General features: G+C 38.6%; 3 protein-coding genes and 2 pseudogenes across 6 annotated transcripts; 1 reads left to right on the forward strand and 4 right to left on the reverse strand.

The window, feature by feature from the left end:
• Positions 1-492: 492 nt before the first annotated feature.
• On the reverse strand, positions 493-4,245 carry LOC103962428 (annotated as a pseudogene).
• A 2,454-nt stretch (positions 4,246-6,699) lies between these two features.
• On the forward strand, positions 6,700-9,016 carry LOC125468883. Its single transcript, XM_048565539.1, has 2 exons — positions 6,700-8,386; positions 8,707-9,016. The coding sequence occupies exons 1-2, from the start codon at positions 7,450-7,452 to the stop codon at positions 8,739-8,741; spliced, it is 972 nt and encodes a 323-aa protein (XP_048421496.1). The 5' UTR covers positions 6,700-7,449; the 3' UTR covers positions 8,742-9,016.
• A 3,082-nt stretch (positions 9,017-12,098) lies between these two features.
• Positions 12,099-14,143, reverse strand: LOC125468881 (annotated as a pseudogene).
• Positions 14,144-14,289: 146 nt separating this feature from the next.
• On the reverse strand, positions 14,290-18,103 carry LOC103962429 (probable galacturonosyltransferase 3). 3 transcript variants are annotated; one of them, XM_009375125.3, is made up of 9 exons: positions 17,949-18,103; positions 17,586-17,638; positions 17,422-17,482; positions 16,743-16,793; positions 16,525-16,662; positions 16,222-16,359; positions 15,799-16,133; positions 14,757-15,705; positions 14,290-14,645 (listed from the first exon to the last, which is right to left on the reverse strand). In XM_009375125.3, the coding sequence occupies exons 1-9, from the start codon at positions 18,009-18,011 to the stop codon at positions 14,370-14,372; spliced, it is 2,064 nt and encodes a 687-aa protein (XP_009373400.2). In that variant the 5' UTR covers positions 18,012-18,103; the 3' UTR covers positions 14,290-14,369. The 3 variants fall into 3 exon arrangements, with proteins under 3 accessions (XP_009373400.2, XP_009373401.2, XP_048421478.1); XM_009375126.2 differs by having other exon boundaries at positions 16,525-16,636; positions 17,949-18,101; XM_048565521.1 differs by lacking the exons at positions 16,743-16,793; positions 17,422-17,482; positions 17,586-17,638; positions 17,949-18,103 and having other exon boundaries at positions 16,222-16,433; positions 16,525-16,633.
• A 2,701-nt stretch (positions 18,104-20,804) lies between these two features.
• On the reverse strand, positions 20,805-24,441 carry LOC103962430 (probable serine/threonine-protein kinase PIX13). 2 transcript variants are annotated; one of them, XM_048565528.1, is made up of 7 exons: positions 23,908-24,441; positions 23,536-23,567; positions 23,170-23,502; positions 22,449-22,584; positions 22,166-22,308; positions 21,789-21,912; positions 20,805-21,637 (listed from the first exon to the last, which is right to left on the reverse strand). In XM_048565528.1, exons 1-7 carry the CDS (start codon positions 23,972-23,974, stop codon positions 21,183-21,185), a joined length of 1,290 nt encoding a protein of 429 aa, XP_048421485.1. In that variant the 5' UTR covers positions 23,975-24,441; the 3' UTR covers positions 20,805-21,182. The 2 variants fall into 2 exon arrangements, with proteins under 2 accessions (XP_048421485.1, XP_009373402.2); XM_009375127.3 differs by having other exon boundaries at positions 23,170-23,567.

Below are 24,441 nucleotides of genomic sequence, written 5' to 3' on the forward strand. Positions count from 1 at the left end.
AAATTCAAGCACCTTGCCAATTAAACAGTTGTACCAATATTGAAAACAAAGTATCTAAAAATTAACTCATAATTCAAAATAACATTCAAGGAAGGTGTCAAACAAATTCTAAGACATAATCCTAAAATCTGACTAAGAGTGTACAAATCCAGAATGTTTTGTAAAACTACAACTCCCTCATTGGTTGATGAACTCATAATTCAGCCAAGTAAGTTGCACACTAGGATCTTTCATGATAGAGAACATCTCTCTCTTCTCTTGATTAAAAAACAAACGAGTTGCAACCAGCCACAACGGGCTAGTACGCTCACAACCGGTAACGGTTCAACAACCTGCACAACTTCAGGAATACTAGTGCCTATCACCAATTGCCTCATAGTGCTCTTACCCTCTACTGCACCAATAAGGCGGTCAATTTGACCATACAATTTTGCAGCACCGCCAACCTTTTTCCCTTTCCTATCAAACTTACTTGTTCTCAATTCACCTTGGTCAGCTCTTTTCTTTTTCCTTTCTTAGCACCTTTTCTCATAGATTCGGTAGTGCACTCTCCTCATCATCTGATCCAATAGATTCATTTTGTATATTAACATTTCCTGTTGAGTCATCCCTACTATTTCGTAGTAGCGCACCAAATGAAGGTGCCCAAGCATTTGCACCAGTAGCAACGTCGTTTGAGAGCATCCTATCCAACTTTTCCTCGAACTCAGGACTGATGCCTTTTTGCAATCTTCCATATTCAGGATTTATCTACAAATAAAAAAGAATGTTGTTATTATGTAGTTTATGATTACTATAACTAGAATAACATCATAACTGATACAAAGTGCACATACTTGAATCTTATTATTCCACCATTCATCAAAGGCATCCACTGTTCCCTTACTTGGATTCCACTCTAGGCCAGTTTCTTTCCCAATTAGTTTTTTGCACAACTACCAATCCTTTTTTAGTCTATCTCACTTATTTTTCAATTGCGCTTTACTATAAGAATTTCCTGTTTCTTTCCTAAAGTTTTCTACCAAATTTGCCGATCTTTCTTTGTTAAAGTGAGGGCCAAGACGACGTCCGACCTCAACATCCTTGATGCACAACTCACTAAATACGGATATATTATGATCATTGCATGTACCATGTGGAGCTCTTGCTCAAGTTCCCACCTTTTTTGCCATCATTATATATATAATATTAAAGGAAAACTAATGAAAAGGGCTTGAAAACTTTGAATTTTAATGATAGAGCAAAACAAGACACAAAGTTCAATGGAGGCCACAACAACATCAGAAGCTATATGATGTATATAGATCTGGAATGGAGACCACAACAAGTCACGCAATAAAGCAAAAAAAACCACAACATCATCAAGACTTACATACTATTGATTTGATGATCAAGGCATTTATGAAGTACCTCAAAGAGTCATTTCATAAGTTGTAAAGTGGAGAGCGGGAGAATAAAAAAGAGTACAACTCATGAAACATCAATTCAAAAATATTAAGAAACCGACATGGTCCATGTATAATGGTAAAGCAATGCCAGAAGTTGTTTGAACCAAAACGGATAAGAATCATGTATGTATGTCAACCATACCTGTGCACTATGGTCTGCCAATCACTTCCGCGGGTGTTATTTGGTTTCCAACCAATCATTTCCCTCTCATTTCAGTAAACCTTATCTGCTACCCTACCTTCGGTTTCCATTTCCATCATTATCTCTGAAAGTTCATCAGCCTCCTGCTTATTTCCCCTTTACCTAATCCATCAATTACTGGCAGGAATGATGGTGGATCAAATCCATATCCTTTATTCTTCATTGCATGAAGGATGCTAGCAGCATCCTCTAACTTTTCATCCTTGCAAAGTCTGTCAATGAGATCATTGTAGTTAAAATTCCCCAGAAAAAAATACCTGTCCAATGCAATTTCAAATAGCTCTTTAGCACTCCATATTTCCCCTCCAGCGAGCAACTCATTAAACATCAAACTATACAAGGCTTCCTTGTGGCCACATACACTTAAAGCAATGTTGAATACCTCATGCACGGCTCCAAAATCACATCCCTTAGCGAAAGCTTCAATCAATATTCTGAGGGAAGATATATTCGGGGATATGCCTTTCTGCAGCATTTCATCTAAAAGAGAAGTGGCATCTCTGACTCTCTCTCCTTCACAGAGACTTTTCATCATGTTATTATAAGTGAATACATCAGGAGGAACTCCTCTTTCTCTCATCTCATCCATCAGTCCGTATATTTCAAAATTTTTCTTTTTCCTCCCTAATCCCAGGATTAGTGAATTATAAGTTTGAATACTCTTGTTGCAACCATTTTTCTCCATGTCCTTCAACACCCGAAATGCAGATGATATCTTTCCTTGTTCACAAAAACTTCGTATAAACATATCATAAATCACTGAATCAGGGTGCAAGCTTTTCCCCAACATCTCCATGAACTTCTTCTTCGCTTCATCAAGCCTCCCAGCCTTGCATAACCCACCAATTATGGTTGAATACGTTATCAAATCAGGGATGCAATTCTTCCCATTATTACTATTGTCAACCAGGCCAAAAAATGAGTTCCCTATGTTTCCAAGAGCCACACTTCCATGAGTCCACATCCCACTCACAATTTCCATTGCTTTGTCCAATTTCCCATCATTGCATAGACCATCAATTACAATATTGCAGGTCACAGTATCTAAGCCATAACCTCTCATTCATCTTTTTCAGAAGCTCCTCTGCTTCTGATGTCCTTCCCTCCTTCCAAAGGCTCTGCAGCAAAGTGTTTCAAGTATGAGTATTTGGGAAGCAATTATTCGTCATCATCTCATGCAGAATATTGTTGGCCTCAAATACCTTACCTTTACTGCAGAAACCGTGAAGTAAAGTACTGTACGTCACCGTATCTGGGGAAATATTATTTCTTTCCATGAGACTCATCACCGTTCTTGCATCACGGAGCATCCCGGTTTCGCATAACCCATTTATCACAATGATGTAAGAGTAAATACTGGGTTCTATGCCTTCATCTACCATCTCTTGAAGAACCGATCATGCCTCTAAGAGCTTCCCGTTCCTGACCAGACCCAACAACCATATGTTATAACTCCCTAAATTAATAAAATCACCAGCCCTTTCCATAGATTTGATCAATGCCTCTGCTTCCCCTAACATCCCATCCTTGCAACGTCAAATTATATGTTACAGCATTAGGTTGAGACAGCCCCAACTCTTGATCATCTATATGCATATCTCTAAATATTCTAGAAGCTTCAAGGATTTTCCCAGCACTACAGAGAGTCGAAATCCTAGAATTGAAAGTAACGGGCATCCGGAAACAATCCATCCTCTCTACCAACTTCTCAGCCTCATCAGTCCTGCCTTGTTTGCAGAAGCTAGAAATCAAAGTATTGTACATAACCTTGTTCGGAAAAACGTCAGAACTCCTCACCTCATCCAAAACTTTCAAACCTCTGCCAGCAAGCCTAGCTCTACAATACCCACAAATCACAATTCCGACACTGTACTCATTCGGCAGACAACCCTTGTGACGTATTTTATCAAACATGTCGCGGGCATCATCCAAACGATCCGATTCACAAAAGGCCCATATCAAAAGATTAAAGGTATATGTTTCCGGCTTAACCCTGGAGACGAACATGTCCTTATACAGCCACAACACGAAATCTACATGATTCTCCCTGAGAGAAGACTCGAGGAGCAAATTATACAAATACACAGAGGGGGGCTCTTCAGGGAACCGGCTGCGGAGGGATTTAAAATGGGCAACGGCCTTATAGGGGAGGTTCGACTTGGCCAGGGTTTGCACGAGCGAAAGGAGGCAAGGGCGAAGGGTTTGGAGGGGCTGCGAGTGGAGGAGGAGCCGGTGAAGGCTGTCGATTTCGCGGTGCATTTTGGAGTCGATGAGGATACGGGCAATGACGGGGAGGGAGCGGAGGCGGAGATCGGAGGAGGGCGAGGAGGATGAGGATGTGGGGGAGGAGAGAATGCGCTTGAAGAGGTGCCATGCTAGCTTGGGATTGTTGGCGTTGTTGAACAAAGCTTTGGTGAGTGACGTTGTTGGGTCCATGTTTTGGCGGGACTAACTTTTAAATATTTTTTGTTCCTTTTTATTTTATTTTATTGATTATTTAACAAGTGTCGTTTTTAAGAAATGAGATCATAGGAGGATTCTTTACCTTCCTATTCTCATCCCTTTTCATCTCCGTCTCTCACACATTATTTTTTGTCTTATTATTTCTATAAAAAAAATTAATGTAAGATGTTGACGTGGCTTAACCATGACTATTTAAAGAAGAAAGTATAGAAGGGTAGAGAGATTAGGAGGGTAGAGAATCCTCCTCCGAGATCATAACCTCCTCTACCAAAATGAAGACATGAGGTAATAGGTGGCATGACATGGCTGCTAATGTATGGGAAGTGTTATTGGCACTTCAAAAACCTCATTCAACGCTCCTCACAAGTGTATTTTTCTTTCTAAATATAAAAAGTTTGAAATGTAGGATGAGAATTTTGAAGTGCCTATAACAATTCCCTAATAGATTAGCAAAATGGTAATTTTTTTTCTTCATTTTTCTAATAAATAGTAGAAGTTAATCATGTATCAATCAACCGGTGAATTGACATGAATACGGCTAATATAAATAGATCAACCAGTGAATTGACACAAATACGGCGTATATAAATGGGTCAACCAAACAGTCATGTATGCGACATTAGACCTACTTTTATTTAGCAGTTGAAAGGGTGTCCGTTGTGCTCACAACTTTGGACCTGCTTCACTTCCTCTTATTGTCAACCCTAATCCGTTTAATTACGTCTCACTTGGGTCCGCCCTGCCCACATGGTGCAGCAACTTAGCCCTGCTTGAGGGACGACGGTACGACGTTGACAATGCTCTAATTGCTACAACATTGCGTTTTAAGGTAATTTCCACATCATTGAGGATTCGAAGGTTTTGCTGCCAGGGGTCACTGGAGCTTCTACTTCCCATGCGCGTCGCCAAGCCAATGAAATTGTTCACCGCCTTGCTCGTTTTCCCCAAGCGACTGCACTTGAGGAATCACTGGATATTATTATTGATGTATTGTTGTCGGATAGTAGTTCTTTGATATAGCAGGAGCTTCTCCTGTTTCTCTGTAATTGTTACTATTCTCTGAACACTTAAATCAATGAAATACCATATCGTTGCTAAAAAAAAAAAAAAGTACTTACTTAAATCTGTAAACAAACTACCATCAAAAGATGGAAGGTATATATGCGAGAGACTACACGATCTTTGATACACCCACACAAAAAGCCTGCAATGTTGCATGTCTTTGCTACGTCATGTGCCACAAACGTGAGACACCAGTTACATATGGGCAAAGTTTATTTCCACCCATACAAATCGCAGCCCATATTAAGCATAAACGTGGTTCAGGTAACATTCCTCTTACTTAATGCACAATGTACCCACAAAAAGAGAATCATAATGATTGAATATTACAGATGAGGACATTATACGATTTCTTTACAAGATTTTTGTTGTGAAATTATAAAGTAAATAAAATATAATATTTACGAGGTTCGAGAAGTGTGTCTACATCCTCGCGGCAGCAATAGTATTTTATTTCATTATCAGAAATAATAAGAGTATAAAATAATTCTTACTATTTCCTCTTCTCTCTAGCGGCTCATTGGTATTCTCCATATGTTTCTCTTCTTTGTGTGTTGGGTTTTTTTTTTTTTTTTTACTTTGAAATGATTGATCTTTTATCATATTGTTGACATTTGTTTGTTACGTCATCAATATTTAAGTTTTATGTCATTGATATATAATTTTTTTTCAATTCAGCAATGGTATTTGATTTTTACCATTGCTAAATGATACAAAAATTACCCTGTTAGAATGAGTCACCATTCTATATATATGTCACAAAAATTACCCCTTTTTTTTTTTTTTTCTTTGTCAAGTTAGGTTGTTACCAATCTCTCAACCGTATAGGAACAATGTTATAAGGAGACTTCCGATGGCATTTGAATGCCCCTTATACGCACAACTAAGTGATTTGTGTGAAAAAAACTGTATTTCATTCCAAAAAAGTCATCATGCATCGTCCACATTTTCGCATTAGAGGTCATACAAAAACAAGTCCCTTATACCGTCCTAAGTCTTTCGTTTCCCGAAAACTAATGGTAGAAAAGCAAAGATGTAGCGCAGCGTATCGCATAGGGTTCTTCTGGAAGTTTATTCAATTTTCGACACTGAACCTACACCATCAATCCCAGTCACCACGAGCAACTGACTAACGAACTTTGTTCGATTAAGTCGAAATCTCGAGCATCGAATGCGTATTTCCATGAGAAGGTGAAACGGATTTGGAGTGGGAATTATCAACACCAGCAACAAATCTACATGCCTTGTTACCAACATGCACTAAGCTGTAACCAGCCGCAACACTCACCCTTCTTTCCTTCACCAGCCTTCTCATACTCGCTGCATCAATCCACAGCCCGTTCGCTGCATAAATACTCGACGCCAGTAAGTACCCGGCTGAGTTTTCAGGCTCCAATTCAGGGACACGAGAGGCAGCTTCTAAACCAACTTCGCTGTTCCTAAAACTTCTACAAGCACTCAATAATGCACCCCAAGCATTACTTGTTCCGGAGGCCATCAAACTTTCCGGGCCTTTTCTTATAAATTCTGTTAACTGAAGCAGCCAGCCATTGTAGACTTGTTAACAGCCAGCCATTGTAGACTTGTTAACTGAAGCAGCCAGCCATTGTAGACTAAAGAATTAGGAAATCAGACATGAATTCCATTGTAATTAATAAAGTAGTTGTAAGCAGTAAAGTTAGGTATAGGCAGTAGTTTCATAGCAGTGTTTTTATGACTTCTTGTACTGGTTTCATACCTGATCATCATTGTTTGTACTCCTATATAAATCCTCCGATTGGGAGATGAATAGATCAAGAAATTAACTCTATTTTGGCATGGTATCAGAGCCATTCTGATCCAAAAGGAGTTTCTATTCTGATTAACCTACTGGCACTACTGCCATCTACCCCATAAGACCTGCAGAATAGCAGGCCTTCTACTTTCATACGAATCCACTCTCTCTTTGGCCATATCTGCCAACATCACTACCCATATTGAGCTTGTTAACCATATACATTCCGCTGCATCTCTACCCATCTTCTGTCCATTTGCAATATCTCCACGAACCCATAAAACTTTCCAAAAAACAAAAAAAAAATTTTACTACCCCATACCCTATAAACCATACCCGTTGGAATCACCCAACAAACCCGTGCCATTACCTCTTCCTCCTTGCATTTTGTTCCTGCATCTCTCTCAGTGAGACTGACTCTCTATTGTTTCAATAAAGAGAATTCGTTGCAGTAGTAATGGGTGACTCCAAGACCACTGTTTCAGCTGCTGTTACACAAAATGATATGTCTCTGCATATCACCCCAGACAAGTTGGATGGGTCCAACTATTCCTCGTGGTCCTAAAGTGTCCGCATCTACATCACTGGCAGAGGCAAATGGTCTTATGTCAGTGGAAAAAAAAAAGGCACCAGCAGAAGCCGATGCATCGTATGCTATATGGGAGGAAGAGAATGCCATGGTTCAATCTTGGCTTCTCAACTCCATGACTAGAGATTTGCGGGCCATTTTTCTCCGACTCTCTACTGCAAAAGATGTTTGGGATGCTGTTACCCAAACTTACTCAATTGAAAAAGATGCATCAAAATTATATGAACTTCGCCGTCAAGCACTGGCGACTCGCCAGAATGGTGAGCCTTTATCTGCATATTATGGTAAACTTCAGCAAACATGGCAAGAAATAGATTTCTTACGTCCTGGAAAATTGAAATGTGCTGATGATGTTGCTGCTCGAGAGACAGAAATTTCAGAAGAAAGATTGTATGATTTTCTGGCTGGCCTTGATCCTCATTTAGATCATGTTCGCAGTCAAGTTTTGACTCAAACACCTTTGCCATTTGTTCGTGCTGCTTATGCTCTTGTGAATGCTGAAGCAAGTAGGCAAACCATTATGTTGGTTGGCCCACAAGTGGAAGGATCAGCCATGGTAGCTGCTCCGTCTCGATTTCCCCGTGGAGTCTCGAATTCTCGATCAGGTGGATCTAAAGTTACTGATACAAGGAAGTGTACTTATTGTGACAAAGATAAGCATACTAGAGACACTTGTTTTAAGTTGCATGGATATCCTGATTGGTGGGTTCAAAAGAAGGAAAATCAAAAGAAAAGCATTGTTGGATCACAAGCACACCTGTCTACACCAACGCCTTCCGTGCCTCGAGTAGATCAATCTGCTCACTCAGTTTCTCCTACTACTGCTTCCACTTCCTTAGTCGACGCAGGTAACTTTGGTTTTGCCTTGAACACCACATTTGGTGCTCCAAATAAACCTTGGATCATTGATTCGGGGGCTTCTGACCATATGACCAATAACTCTTCATGGTTTGCTTCTCACACTACTCCACCTTTAAATACCGTTAAAGTTGCTAATGGTATTTCCACGCCAGTGCTTGGAGCAGGCTCCATCTCATTAACACCATGCCTATCTCTCTCATCTGTTTTACATGTTCCTAATCTTTCTCACAATTTGCTTTCCATTGGTAAACTTACAAATCAACTAAACTGTCTTGCCATCTTTTCTCCTACTCATTGTTGGTTTCAGGATATTCGAACGAAAGCGTTGATTGGTCATGGTAGAGAGAGGGGAGGTCTATACTACTTGGACTTACCACCAGATTGTGAGAAGGCAAGTTACAGTTGTCAAGTGGAAGCTAAACAATTTGAAGCTTCTGAAAAAGTTTGGTTATGGCACAAAAGATTGGGACATCCTTCCTTTCAGTACCTGCAATATCTATTCCCTTCTTTATTTTCTAAAGTCAAGGTTTCTAATTTCCATTGTGAAACTTGCATCTTTTCTAAAAATCATCGTGTTTCATTTCCTTTAAGCTCCAATAAAAGTGATGTTCCTTTCTCTCTTATTCATTCTGATGTTTGGGGACCATTTCATATTCCTACTTATACTGGTGCTAAATAGTTTGTCTCTTTCATTGATGACTGCACTCGAGTTTCTTGGGTATACTTACTAAAAAGTAAGAGTGAGGTTATGTCTGTTTTTCCAATATTTCATCAAATGATTCAAACCCAATTTAATGCTAAAATTCAAGTTGTTCGATCTGACAATGGGAAAGAGTATTTGAATTATGGACTTGGAACATTTTTTCAACAAGAAGGTATCATTCATCAAACATCTTGTCCACATACTCCTCAACAGAACGGTATAGCAGAACGTAAAAATCGTCACCTCTTGGATGTGGCTCGATCTTTATGTTTTGCTATGCATGTTCCTAAACGTTTTTGGGGTGATGCCATTCACACAGCTGTTTTTCTTATCAATCGCATGCCATCACGTGTTCTCCAATTTCAAACACCTATCCAAACCCTTTCCCAGTATCATTCTCTTCCTTCACTCCTTCATATTCCTCCAAAAGTGTTTGGTTGTGTCTGCTATGTTCATGTCCACATGCAAAATCGTGATAAGTTGGATCCTCGAGCCATCAAATGTATGTTTATTGGCTATTCTGCTACTCAGAAAGGGTATCGATGTTACTATCCTCCCAATGGGAAAATTTTTGTCTCTATGGATGTTACCTTTCAGGAACAAGAGGCTTATTTTTCAGAGGGAGATTCGGTCACTTCTCTTCAGGGGGAGATGGGGAGTAAGGAGGAAGAGCAGTGGCCACTTGACATTGGCGGTGGTATGCATTTTTCGGATGAACACTTGTCTGATGCCGGTGATGGTCCAAATTTGCCTAATGATGAGGCAAAGAATGGAAAAATATTGAAGGTATATGAGAGGACAAGAAAAAGGTGAGATAAAGGAAAAGAAAAAGAAAAAGTGGCTGCTGAGATAGACCACCCACATATAGATCCCCTCATTGACCAACTCTCTGACCAATCAGCTGCTGCTCATACGAATTATCCTGAGGTAACCACTCATTCTCCTTCTCTTCAGCCTACTATATTTGATGAGTCCAATCATGAGATTTCATTAAGTGCTGATCCAAATGAACCACATCATGAGTCTGGTTCTCGTTATCCTATTCGAGAAAATCGAGGGATACCCCATGTTCGTTATGGATATTCTTCTACAAAGGGTATTCAATATCCTATATCTAATTTTGTGTCATCTCATCGCTTGTCAGACTCTTATATAGCTTTTGCAAACCAATTGTCATCAATCTCAATTCCTAATAAGTTACAGGATGCTCTTAAAAATCCAAAATGGAAAAAAGCTATGATTGAAGAGATGGAAGCTCTTCGAAGAAACTCCACTTGGGAACTGGTTAAACTTCCTGAAGGCAAGAAACCTGTTGGGTGTAGATGGGTGTTCACAGTAAAGCATAAAGCTGATGGTTCAGTGGAGAGGTACAAGGCCAGATTGGTAGCCAAAGGTTATACTCAAACCTATGGCATTGATTATCAAGAGACATTTGCGCCGGTAGCAAAGATCAACACTATTAGGGTTCTTATGTCATTGGCAGCAAATCTGGGGTGGCCTCTACGACAGTTTGATGTGAAAAACGCATTTTTACACGGAGACTTGGATGAAGAGGTATACATGGATCTTCCTCCTGGATTCACTACCACTTGTGATATTGGCAAAGTATGCAGGTTGAGAAAGTCCTTGTATGGATTGAAGCAATCACCAAGGGCATGGTTTGGCAGGTTCGCTCAATCGATGAGAAATTATGGGTTCAAGCAAACTCAGGCTGACCATACCTTATTTCTTAAGCATGATAAAGGTAAACTTACAGCCTTAATTATTTATGTGGATGATATGGTGGTTACAGGTGATGACGTCGAGGAAATTCAAAAACTTCAAATGTATCTAGCCAAGGAATTTGAAATGAAGGACTTGGGTACTTTGAAATATTTCTTGGGTATTGAAGTTGCAAGATCAAAGCATGGCATTTTTCTTTCTCAAAAGAAATATGTTATAGACTTATTAACTGAGACTGGGATGTTAGCTTGTAAACCTGCAGACACACCAATTGAGCAAAACCATGGATTAGGAGACTATCCTGATCAAGTTTTGGCTAACAAGGAAAGATACCAAAGATTAGTTGGGAGGTTGATTTATTTGTCTCATACACGACCTGACATAGCCTATGCTGTAAGTGTGGTGAGTCAATTTATGCATAGGCCAAGTGAAGCCCACATGGATGCTGTACAACGCATTCTCAGGTATTTGAAGTCTGCTCCTGGAAAAGGCTTGATGTTTTCCAATCATGGACATCAAGAAGTTGAAGGATACACTGATGCAGATTGGGCTGGGTCAGTAACTGATCGCAGATCGACTTCTGGATACTTTACAATTGTTGGAGGAAATCTAGTTACTTGGCGTAGTAAGAAGCAACATGTAGTGGCTAGATCCAGTGCTGAAGCTGAATTTAGAGGTATGGCACACGGCGTGCAAGAATTGTTATGGCTCAAGATTTTGTTGAGAGAATTGGGTTTCAATTCTACAAAGCCATCAAATCTTTATTGTGATAACAAAGCCGCCATTAGCATTGCTCATAATCCAGTTCAACATGATCGTACTAAACATGTTGAAGTGGATAGACACTTTATTAAGGAAAGGTTGGTTGATGGTACCATTAACTTGCCTTATGTGAAGAGTGATGACCAGCTAGCAGATATTTTAACAAAGGCAGTGTCAAGTAGGATTTTCCATCTTTCACTCAGCAAGTTGGGCATTCGAGATATTTATGCACCAACTTGAGGGGGAGTGTTAACTGAAGCAGCCAGCCATTGTAGACTTGTTAACAGCCAGCCATTGTAGACTTGTTAACTGAAGCAGCCAGCCATTGTAGACTAAAGAATTAGGAAATCAGACATGAATTCCATTGTAATTAATAAAGTAGTTGTAAGCAGTAAAGTTAGGTATAGGCAGTAGTTTCATAGCAGTGTTTTTATGACTTCTTGTACTGGTTTCATACCTGATCATCATTGTTTGTACTCCTATATAAATCCTCCGATTGGGAGATGAATAGATCAAGAAATTAACTCTATTTTGGCAAATTCCATTGCTGTTACAAGCTTTCCTGCTCAACTCAGCATGTCAACTACACAAGTGTAATGTTCCAATCGTCGTTCAACTCCGTGATTTTGAACCATTGAAGCGAACAAGAAAAGGCCCTCTTGGATTAAACCTCCATGGCTACACGCAGATAGCAGAGAAAGAATGGTCACTGCATTTGGTTTCAAACCATACAGATTCATTTCTGCAAGCAAAGATAGCGCTCTTCATTTTTGCAAGCAAAGATAGTGCTTCATGGCCAAGACCATTCATTCCATACGCAGCTATCATGGCACTCAACAACACAATGTTTTTTTTTTTTTTCCACAAATTTGTCCAAATGCCTTTCTTGATTCTCCTATTGCCCCACATTTCTGAGTACGTGTCAACAATTGCAGTTCCGATGGCTACTTGTGCTGCCAAACCTCTTCTAATAGCAATTCCATGAGCCCAATTCAACTGAAGTTGAACAAGCGTCAAAAACATTTATGATGGCGATCTATTGGGCTTCTGGTCTTGTCCCTGCACATCATCTAATTGAAGACCGCAATTGCTTCATCAGGTCTGCCACAATTGGCAAAACCTCCAATCGTATTGCTCCATGAAACCACCTCTCCTTTCTTCATCCCTCTGAAAAGTTTCCACACAAGTTCAACATCGTTGCACTTTGCATAAGAATCCATGAGAGAATTTAGGAGCAATTCCTTTGATTCGTATCCCGATCTGATTGTTATGCAGTGCACCGACTTGCAATGAATCAAGCCCAAATGTCAGACTTTTGAAGAACATTCACAAGAGTCACTTCGTCCGCGTCAATTCCTTCCTTCCCCATAGAGAAAAAACAGAGACGGGGCCTCCAAATGCTTCTCGTTGAACACAAATCCAGATAAAATAGAATTCCACGAGACCTTATTCCTTCACGGCATTGCCTCAAAAACCTTAAGTGCAGAATCCGCATCACTGCACTTGGTATGCATATCGATCAAAGAGTTTCCAACAAACATATCACGATCTAGACCTCTACAGATTACCAACCCATGGACCGCCATTCCCATGGTCAAGCCCTTCAAATTAGTGCATGCTTTAAGAACACTGACCATTGTAACACCATCCGGTCCAATGCCAAGCTCAGATACCATCTTTCGGAACATCCGTATCCCAATTCGAGCTTCCTCACAACACTCAAAGCCACCAATCATCACACTCCAAGAGACAACATCTCACTCACGCATTTCATCAAAAAAGTTCCGCGCGCTGTCCATGTCACCTTCTTCTGCATACAGACTCAACAAAGAGTTCTGAACCAAAGATACAAAGCAAAACCCGCCTCGAATCACATAACCATGCACCGCCAGCCCCTTGCACTTAGCTCCGAGGCAGCGACAAGTTTGGATTACAAGCACCAAAGTAGAGTTAATAGGCTGAAATTGAAACCCATCAGCAGAAGCCCCAGGATTGTTCAACCACTACAACCCTTGTGCCAAATCACCCTCATCAAGGCACCCACAAACCACAATATTCCAAGAAACTTCATCTCTGCTCCTCATGCCGTTGAAAAAAGACATACAGCCTTGGCAAGAACGACGTTCTGCGGAATAGATGACTCATGCTCAAAAACACACAATGCAGAACCCAATTCCCCCGCTTTGGCGTAAAAATCCATGGCGGAGTTCGCCACGGAAGTGCAGGACTCGAAACCGGTCTTGATCAAGCTTCTATGCACCACCTTTCAATGAGCGTAGCGGTCATCATCACGTGATGTTATGATATCATTAATATTTTATGGACGTAAAGTATTAAATATTAATAATATAATTATATATATATATATATGTTCTATAATATTAGTGAATTAGTAACAGCGATCCTGTGTTCGATTTCCCCTCCCCCAATCTCATTTGTATCAACAGAAAAATGTGAATAAAATTGACTATTTACGTTCATCAGCCAGCATAGAAACAACAGAAAAGAGAACTACCATAACCATCAACGAGCATATGATAAAAAGTGTATTTCTTAATATGATTTTCGGCAATTTTTCACACTCGAGACTATGGATTAGTTCCTGGAAGCTGTAAATAGCATTCCAAAATAAGCACGGTTTCCAATCTGCAAAAATATCTTACTTCTCTTCCTAGACTACAATGGCAACGCCTCCGAACGAAATAAAGAATTTCGAATTTCCATTTCTTCTTCCGACGACAAATTACAACAGCGTGTGTGTGTGGTGGGGGGAGGGTAGGTTTTTATTCACTGATTCTACAAAGTCGAAGGTAAGGGTTATCAAACATTACATATTTTGACCAGTATGCCTTGTATTTTGAAATAGCCAGATCCAACCATGGCTTGTAGTTTCCGTTGTAATGGATCACAGCTGCATTCTTTATCGCTGTTTGGTTGAGGGCTGGGTCATAGCCGAGTCCCAACGCATGCCAACCCCGATCCAGCGGATAGGTCAGGTTGTAAAAAGTTATAAGTCCTGGTGGCAATGTCCCAAGTTTCCAAAGAGTTCTATCTTCATTCTGCAAGACAGTTCTTCCATCAGTTACAGTTTCTTAATTGGGAATATCTTAAGAATTTGAGAATGAAACATGGAAAATAATGGGAAGAACGGAAAAGGTGATGAATTTTACCATGTCTTGCCAACGATGATATATTCCAGTGATGTTTCGCTTCCTCCACTCCTTCAAGTCAAAGATATTCATGCCGTATGCCCAGCCACAAGCATGGGGATCGAAGTTTGCAGAGATTAATGGATTTGAGAAGTTGAGATATTTATCATACCGATGGAAGCTCTCTTTACAGGTCTCTACTGCACCATTTACATTCCCGTGAAGATCAACAGACCAAAGAGGTGTCAAATCCTTCTGAATGACAATATCATCATCCAGAAATAGGATCTTATCCAGCTTCGGGTAAACATCCGGAAGATAGAATCTCAGATGATTCAGCAGGGACAAATATTTTGGATTCCGATATTTGAGATGGTCAGAACCAATAGAGAGGGAAGAAGGATCATTTGCCTTGAAATAATATTCTTGAAGTCTGGCAGATTCAAGCTGACGGAGAACAGAACACGAAGAAGAATTCAGCCACTTGAAATCATCAATGTTTTCAACCTGGACTGTTGCTCCTCCTGCAGGAGGGTTGACAATAAACCACATTCTCATAGCAGCATAATTTAGTTTGTCAGTGACTACATGAAAAACATGCTTGTTGGGTTCCTTCGCATGCACTACGGTAGAATTAACAACCACTGATGTTGCTAAAACATTATCAGAAAATATGGCATAGTGGTAGAGAGAAGGATCCTCAAGCTTTTCTTTGTTCGCATCCTCTCTATTATGGTAACCCAACAAGAAATAGTCAGATGTAAGTTGTAGAGGAAGGCAATGTAACGGTTTAGGGACTATTTTTGCAGCAAGCTGAATCAAGAATGCACTCTTTTTCTTCAAATCATTTACTTTCTCTTCAGTTGACTGAAGCATGGCTCTTAACTTCCTTTCCACAGTGAGGCAGTCATATAGTTTGTCCTTTGCCGCAGAGAGAACACGGCCCATTGCTTTTGCTCGATTAAATGCACTGGTAAAAGAAAAAAGAAACGAAATAAAAACTCTGCATGAAAAATCAAAACTGACCCTGGTAAGCTTGCAAGCAGTTAAGGAATAGAAAAACCTTGAATGAAGCTCAAGGTCTGAACTTGCTTCTCCAATAGCATGCTGACTGAGTTTAAAGTGTTTCATGAGAGAATTAAAAAGATCGGTTTCATTCTTAGACTTGGCAATGTTTGCGTAAGCTTTGGCCATTATGATCTGGTCCTGCATGAGTTTCAAGGTTGAATCAGAATTTGGGCTTTCATAATCACTCCTCCATATACTGTACTTTCCCTTGACTAGGGGGTCAAAGTCATTTGATCGTTCAATTGCTGCGGCAGCCATCTGGTTATTAGCTTCTGTATCTTTTCCTATCAACTCTGCGGTCCGAAGATTCCTCCTTTCTTGCCGCATTACCTAATGGGCCAGGAAAACGTTCAGAATTCAAACCCAACTGAACAAAATGAATAGAGTGAAGTAAAACAAGAAGCATTTGACAATTCACCCGACGCTTGAGCTTCACTGGGCTCATTGATGATAGACGAGGATATGGGAGTTCACCTTCTCCAGATTGATGATCATCTGTAGGATGCTGAGTCTTTTCTTCAAATATCATTCCAGATTGAGATGAATCCTCCACCATCTGGAAAGTAGCATTAACTAAGTTAATTTCCTATCATGTTTCTATCACAACTCCAATCCAGTTCAACTAAGAGCCTGTGACAAACAGATACGTAGAAGTTGTGAAATTTCAATCTATGCGACCTTCATTTCCTTCAGCTATGATTAGAAACTGAATATTCAATACCTGAAAACTCTTTGGATGTTCCTGCTTTCCATCAATAGGATTTTCCAAGACCCAGGAAGCAGATAGGTCCCCCATTCTAACCCTACTACTTTGCACGGCTCCAAGATTGTTGCTGTATGTTGCAATTATGTCAATATTCTGTTCAGGATGGGATAAAAGACATAAGTACCAATGGCATATACTCCAAACATAAAGAAAAAGTACCCGTTATCAATTACCTTTTCATCTGGAACAGTGCTGGCTCCAATAACAGAAGATGCACCCTCTCCCTGCTCAGCCAGCATATAGTAAAGATTTGGCAATATGAGATGTTTACATAGCCACTTCAATTGACGATAAAGATAAACATATGAATGAAGGGTTTGTGGGTGTCAGTCACAGATACGTATCACTTCAGCGATCAATCTACTCTACTCTACCAATCATATGAATTCTACCAGTCATTCTATAACACTTCAGTGATCAATCTATCTCTCATATAGCAACCCAGTATGGTAACTTAAACGATTGTAGATCAAATACAATTCCTTTGGAAATATCCTTCCGTGTAATGTATTTTCCTAGATCATCAAGAAAATGACAAAGGATAACTTTTCTCATAAAATAAATATCTAGTAATCTATATAACTAACTCCGAGAACAGCTATGCAGAAACTATAATTCCCAACTTAGGTTCCATTTCGTTGTCCTTTTCTAAATGGCCCCAAATCTTTCCAAACTAAGAACTCTCTCAATAAATAAAAAAATATAACACAACTGGATGCAAGGCCATGAAAGCAAAACGAACATAGGCGACTAAACCTGTGTGTTTCCTACAGGCTGGTACAACTAAACTAGCATCACCACAAATGCATAGTTGCTAAATTAACATTAAATGAGGAAAGACGGGATACAAACCTTGCTATCTCGACATTGCTCGCAATCACAGAGCGATCGGTATTTACTGATATCTCTTTGTCTGAATTAAAATCACCAACAATAATTAAAACAATAAGAGAAAAAAAATTGGAACAAAAACAACAGAAGCAATTCCGTAAAACCAAGAACAAAGCGGGACATACCGCGTTGTAGCATCAGATACAGCTGCTCCAACTAGGTCACAGTGGAAGGCAACCTGAATTAATTGATTCATCAAAAGCAGAACTTAATACCGAATCTGAAATAAATTGATGCATAACCAGAAACTGCTCAAATAAGTGAATGATCTAACGGTATAACACTAATCACTAAACCGAGATTAGCACTAATCAGTCAATCAGAGAATGCAGCAGAATCTGACCTATCCGTCTCGACTAATACAATTAGATGAATAATTAGCGGATTATATGCATAATAAAGAGGGATCTACGACGGTAAGTTATGGAGATCGATCCGCCATAGGAACAAAAAACCCTAGAAAATCACAGAGAGAGTAAACTTGTTACCAATGAGATGCAGAGGATAAGCAGAGAAGCGAAGCTAGCCGACGTTCTCGGAAGAACTTCCATTGCCGACGTACAGACAGAGAGACAGATGGACAGAAAGAGAGAGATCGTCGTCTCTATTTCTGAATTCCCATTCACTCGACGACATGCCGTCCTGCTCCTTTTTTAATTTGATGTTTTCGCCGATTTACCCTTTTAGTTTTTAAATATTTTTTAGGCAATTATACCTCTTAATTTTAATTTTTATAGTCGTCACGTGTATAGTTCCTGAGCTATAATTTGAGTTAGATATTTAAATTTATAGGCATAAACAAACTTAGTGGTTCAAAAATACAGATGTCTAACTTTTAAAATTTTGAGATTAAACATTCATGTCTTTTAAAACTTTGATTAAACATTTTCCTGGAATTTATGTATGACATGCATCAGAAGTAGCCTTTTTTTATAATGTAAAATTACCCAACTTGCCATTATATAAATATACATTTTAATTCCTAAATAATACATCAAAACTCCTAAAATCTTGTAGATAAATATTGTAGAATTTAATTTCAATAAAAAGTCTTTCAAATTACACATGAACGTGACTTGCCATTATATTTAATATACCTTTTAATTCTTAAATACTATATATAAACTCCTAAGATCTTGTAGATAAATATTGTAGTAATCAATTTCAATAAAAACTATTTCAAATGACACATGAAACGTATATTTCTTCTTGGTACATATTTGATACGTTACTTAATATATCTTCTTGGTACATATTTGGTATGTTTGTATCTGCATTTGGTACGTTTATATATCTTTTTGGTACATTTATATTTATTTTAAAAAAAAAATATGGTACATATATTTCTTCATGATACGTATTTGGTACGTTACTTTTATATATCTTCTTGGTACGTATTTTATACGTTTGTATTTCTTTTTCGTATATATTTGGTACATTTATATATTTTTGGTATGTTTATATTTATTTAAAAAAACATATTTAGTATGTTACATTATATATCTTCTTGGTACGTATTTGGTACATTTATATTTATTTTCAACGAAAAAAAAATATCAAAGAATAAACTGAAAGATACAATGAAGAACAGATTTTTGTATACTCCTAATCCTTGTGGGATATGAACTAATATACAAGACATACACAAATTACAATTCAATATAAGTCTCGAACTCCTTATCCATAGTGGACTAAACAGCAACAACAATATCACAGCAAGATTATACTGTAGCAGCAAGCATAGTTGATCCAGGCTTCTTTGGTTTATCACAAACAACTCGGCAATTTTTGGTCGTTTGACTTTCTCCAATTTTTTTGCCATTTTTTCATTTTTCTTTTTCCAACGTTCCAACGCCAGGAGGGATCCAAATAGACACAAAACCTGAAAATTAATGGGATACATATCATCTTTATCTTTGAATTTCAAAATTCAAAAAATTGCCGAATAAAAAACCCTCTCCACAAATTAAAATTTGCAAATGATCATAGCTTTAGCAGGCAAAGAACATAGCTTTTCTTTATGAATTAATAATTTAGAGCAATTTTGTATTTACATAAACTACTAAAAGACTAAGAAGATGGATCAATGTACCAACCTCTTGATAAAACCTGAAGCAGTAAAGAATATTGATGAAACCTGCTCAACGTACCAACATTAAGCCACTGAAAACTGAGAGTAAATAGCAGAACGTACCAGCATTATGCTGCCGAAAACTAAGAGTAAATAGTAGATTACATATACGTCTAATTATCTCAAATGATAACAAGATAAAATTGTGAAAACAACCATTAATTGAATTGGATAAACCCATTCAAGATTCAAAAATGGAAGATCACAAAATCAAACATGGAAGAGAAATCCAGGTTCTCATCAAATTCAACAAACCAGAAACTACTTCCTAAAATAAAGGTCACGTACAAAGAAATATCAGCCTAAAAGAATATATTTGGAATTCAATAATTAGCATTTTAATTTAAAAAAAAATACAATAATGTCATGTAATTTAAGTAAATGTAAAAATGCTGATGTGGCTATTGTTTAAGGTGGCTATTGTTTAAGGCAGCTTAATCAAATCTTAAAATTGAACCAATGTTTAATCTAAAAGTATTAAAAAATGCGGGAATTCTAATTTAGACATTTCTTATTTATAGTTCAAGTTGTACAATATTACGACTCGTTTAAAGTGGGACAGCATGTCACGAAATGATTAAAAATGGGACAGCTTCTAGCCTGAAGATGAGCCATATGATGAGTAGAACAAGCACCGATGTTAAAAATTTGAGCCTTACCAACAATTGGTTTATTAGGAGTCCTCAAATTCCATAAGTTACATATAATTACACGTGGGAACATATTCGGAAATAATATAATCATATGTATCACGTTGTCACATGTGATTGACTAGCTGAATGATTCATCTTGACCAAGCCAAATTCAGATATCTTGACAGTATACAACTGCACTACAAGATATGAAGGATTTGAAGGATTGTGCGTGCCATTTTACTAATAAATTGAATCAAGTTAAAAAAAAAACATATAATTGATTGGGCACTAAATGCACGGGCACGAAATGAACATCATATGTGTACTAATGGGGTACAAAATGTAATCGCGTGACAATGTTTCAGATAACTAACTAATATCTAGTCTAAATCATAAAGTGAGAGAATTTATTTAAGTAGCAAATATCATTTGTGTGTTGTGCATGGCGCACTTAAAACGAACTGTACTCATGTTATATTTGTGTTGACTTCGCCCATTGTACACCTCGAATTATGAGCTAGTCCGTACGTTTACACTTATTTTAAATGCATAACTCAAAGTAACATTCTAATAACAACTAGTGTAAACATCACTATTGTTAAATTAATGTAACGTCTCTATATTTTACATGATTTGTACTGATGTTGCTGTAATACCAACATTTCAAATTTAAACTACAAAAGGTAAACTGACAGTAATATATTTTGTCCTTGAACCTTTAAACTTGACAACAAAATGGAAGGGTAAATTTCCCTTCCAGAAAATGACAACTAATTACTCTGCTTACAAGTTTTGAAGCTTAATCACCGAAGCTAAACAATAATTACAGTGTCACTGCTAACAGAACACACCCAGTTTAACACAACAATAAGCTTAATCTAACCTCCCAGGAGATACATAAATGAACAAATCGAAACTTTTTGACACAATATTTCCTGACAGCAGTCGTGCTAGAGTTACTTCAGTCGAACCTGGTGTGACTGTTGGTAGCTTTGAGATCCGTCTTGCCTGGGGTGAAGTGGAGAGCGATGATGCAACGGCTTCTGGCCTTGTCGATGAGTCATAGGATGAGTAGAACGAGGCCTTGGTTCCCTTGTAAGTTCATTAGCCGATTCTATCCGTTCCAATGTCTCCACGACATCTTTCATTGATGGCCGGTTTCTGTGTTCAGATTCGATGCATTTTAGAGAAAGAAGAGAAATTCGAAAGGCAGCTTTGGAAGGATATCTTCCCTGCAGCTGGGGATCCATAATGCTTTTCAGTTTTCTTTTGTCTGAAAGAAATGGTTTTATCCAGTCTACTAAGTTCTGTTTTCCACTTGGACGATGTGTATCAAGGGCCCTCAAGCCGGTCAATATCTCGATCAAAACAACACCAAAACCATACACGTCGCTTTTCACATACAGATGACCTGTAAAATTAAACATGGCACTAGGAATGTCATGGCTCGAACTTGAATTTTGTAATTGGCCTAAATCTTTGCCAATCCAGCATCAAAAAGTTGACCCTTTCCACCAATTGGTGTTAGGATCCCACAAATTCCATAAGTTACGTAGAATTACCTGTGGCAACATACTCAGGAGCAGCATAACCATATGTACCCATAACCCGTGTTGTCACGTGCGATTGACTTGCTGAAGGACCCATTTTCGCCAAGCCAAAGTCAGATATCTTGGCAGTGTATGACTGCAGTACAACAAAAAGTAAAAAATAAGTCTAATTTGTCTCTCTTTTTTTTTTCAAGCAACAACTTTTGAATTAGAAATGATTTCAACAATATGGTGGATAAAAATGAGTATGTGGCATGGGTAAGGTTTGAACATATGAAAAAAGATCTCTTGAGCAATCGGAGAAGCACTTCGATGGTAAGAAAATGAAACGTATAAGCGTTTCTTAGCTTAATTCTTGATAACTGTTCATAAATCAAATAGAATTTTACCCCGTCAAGAAGTATATTTGAAGCTTTGAAATCTCTATAGATAACTTGCTTCTCTGATGTATGCAAGAATTCCAGGCCTCGAGCAGCTCCTATTGCAACTTTAATCCGTGTATCCCATGGAAGTGGCTGAACAGCCGATCCCCCTGCAAAAGTAGAAAACATGAAGTGTAAGGTGAAGAACGAACTTGCTATATTTGTAAACTAAACACCTTATGCCTGCACACAGGAAGATGCGCATGTATAACTTGTAATGTTTGAAACTTATTTATGCTTCTTTACTTACTTCCAAATAGATGGTTTTCCAAGCTACCCTTTGACATGAACTCATAAACAAGAAGCAGCTCCTTATCCTCCCAACAGTATCCAAGTAGCTTTACAAGATTAGGATGAGATAGTCGCCCTAAGAAATTCACCTCTGACTGCACCGGCAAAGAACACTCGGATAAGGATACAATGCGTTAACTAAATTGACTTGACAGTTGACACACACTGCTTTATACTCCCAGAAGACGGATAAAACAGGCCAGAAGTCTGCCAAGGGCTAATATTTATGTGTGTGCGCAATGCATGCCAAGAATGCAGGAAAGAGATTATGGCTTGAGTTGAGGGGTGTTTGGCAAAATGATGTCGCTCGACTTAGCCTTTTTTTTATTCAAACTAGAATCCACAATATCACCTAATCAAATTTGAAGAAACTGCATATCGTGGCATTGCTTTATCATCTACAGAACTCTATATCTCCCTTAAATTGTTGTGGACTCAGGGCACCAGCTGCATTAACCAATCGGCACTCTGCCCTCCGAAAGGTCAGTGGATACCACAGTGATTGTAGCTACAAAAATTGTTATTTACAGTTTAATTTTGGTAAAGGATCAGTATTTTACTTTACTCTTTCGATTAGCATATCTAATCAGAACTGCAACCCTTAAGATCTCATTTCCTTGAACAAGTGCTAATACAAAACAATTAAGCACCACCAATTCCCTCAAGTGCAGCTAATTTACCTGCCATTCCTCAAATCCTTGCAAGCTCTCAGAACTCAATTTTTTCACCGCGATAACTGTTGATTTTCCTGACTTGGCCGGCGCCTTGTCCTCGAGCCAGCCTTTGAAGACCATCCCAAAACCTCCTTCACCAAGCACTGTATCTGGTCTGAAGTTTCTGGTTGCAACTTTCAACTCCAAATAACTGAAGATCCTCAAGTTTGGGGTGGGTAAGATCTGCCCATGTGCACTGGCCTCCTCGCCGCTTGCAGCGGAGAACTGGCTATTCCGGGATACAGTACACTCCCCTGAAGATGTGTTATTACTGGTTGTCCGAGATAAGTTGCTGATGTTATTACTGGTTGTCTGAGATAAGTTGCTGATATTCTTACTGGTTGTCTGAGATAAGTTGCTGACCACTGAAGAAGTAGCACAAAGTCAGAAAATAACATTCAAATTAAAACCCATGGATTTTTCATTTTTCCCATTTGACATGCAGCAAGAACATCAGCTTTTCCTAGAAATCCAACAAATTCCAGCAGGAACCAATTATAGTTACTTGAAATCCAGTAGCCACAATATTCATGATTTAGTAATTACTGGTCAATGGCACAGGTTAGAAACATAATTGGCAGCTCAATTAATGATGGGCGTTGCTCAAAATCAAATACAACAAAAACCCAAATCAAAAGTTGAAAAATTTATGAAATCTAGTGAAAGAAAACAACAAAATATAAAAAAAGTAATTGTGGGTTTTACCTATACTGAGATCACCGGTAGTTACTGGTGTTGGGTTTTCAACTGGAGAACCGCAACAATTCCCCATCTTCTTCTTCTTCTTCTTCTTCTTCTTCTTCTTCTTCTTCTTCTTCTTCTTCCTCCTTTCTACCTCCTCTAAGCTTCAACCACTAAAATGATATTTCTCTCTCCTCCCTCTCTCTCTCACTCTCTTCTCTCTCTCTCTCTCTCTCTCTCTCTCTCTCTCTCTCTCCAGTTTCCCAGAAGAAGAAAAAAAGGCTACTCGTGGATTCTACCTCCTGAAAGCTTCAACCACTAAAATGATATTTCTCTCTCCTCCCTCTCTCTCTCCAGTTTCCCAGACTTCCTGAAAGCTTCAACCACTAAAACGATGTTTCTCTCTCCTCGCTCCCTCTCTCTCTCTCTCTCCAGTTTCCCAGAAGAAGAAAAAAAGGCTACTCTTGGATTATACCTCCTGAAAGCTTCAACCACTAAAATGATATCTCTCTCCTCTCTCTCTCTCTCTCCCCACTTACCCACAGAAGGAAGAAAAAA

Source organism: the organism of the source record quoted next, unplaced genomic scaffold, assembly GCF_019419815.1.
Source record: "Pyrus x bretschneideri cultivar Hongxiangsu unplaced genomic scaffold, Pyrus_bretschneideri_v1 Contig10, whole genome shotgun sequence".
NCBI classification, from domain to species: domain Eukaryota; kingdom Viridiplantae; phylum Streptophyta; class Magnoliopsida; order Rosales; family Rosaceae; genus Pyrus; species Pyrus x bretschneideri.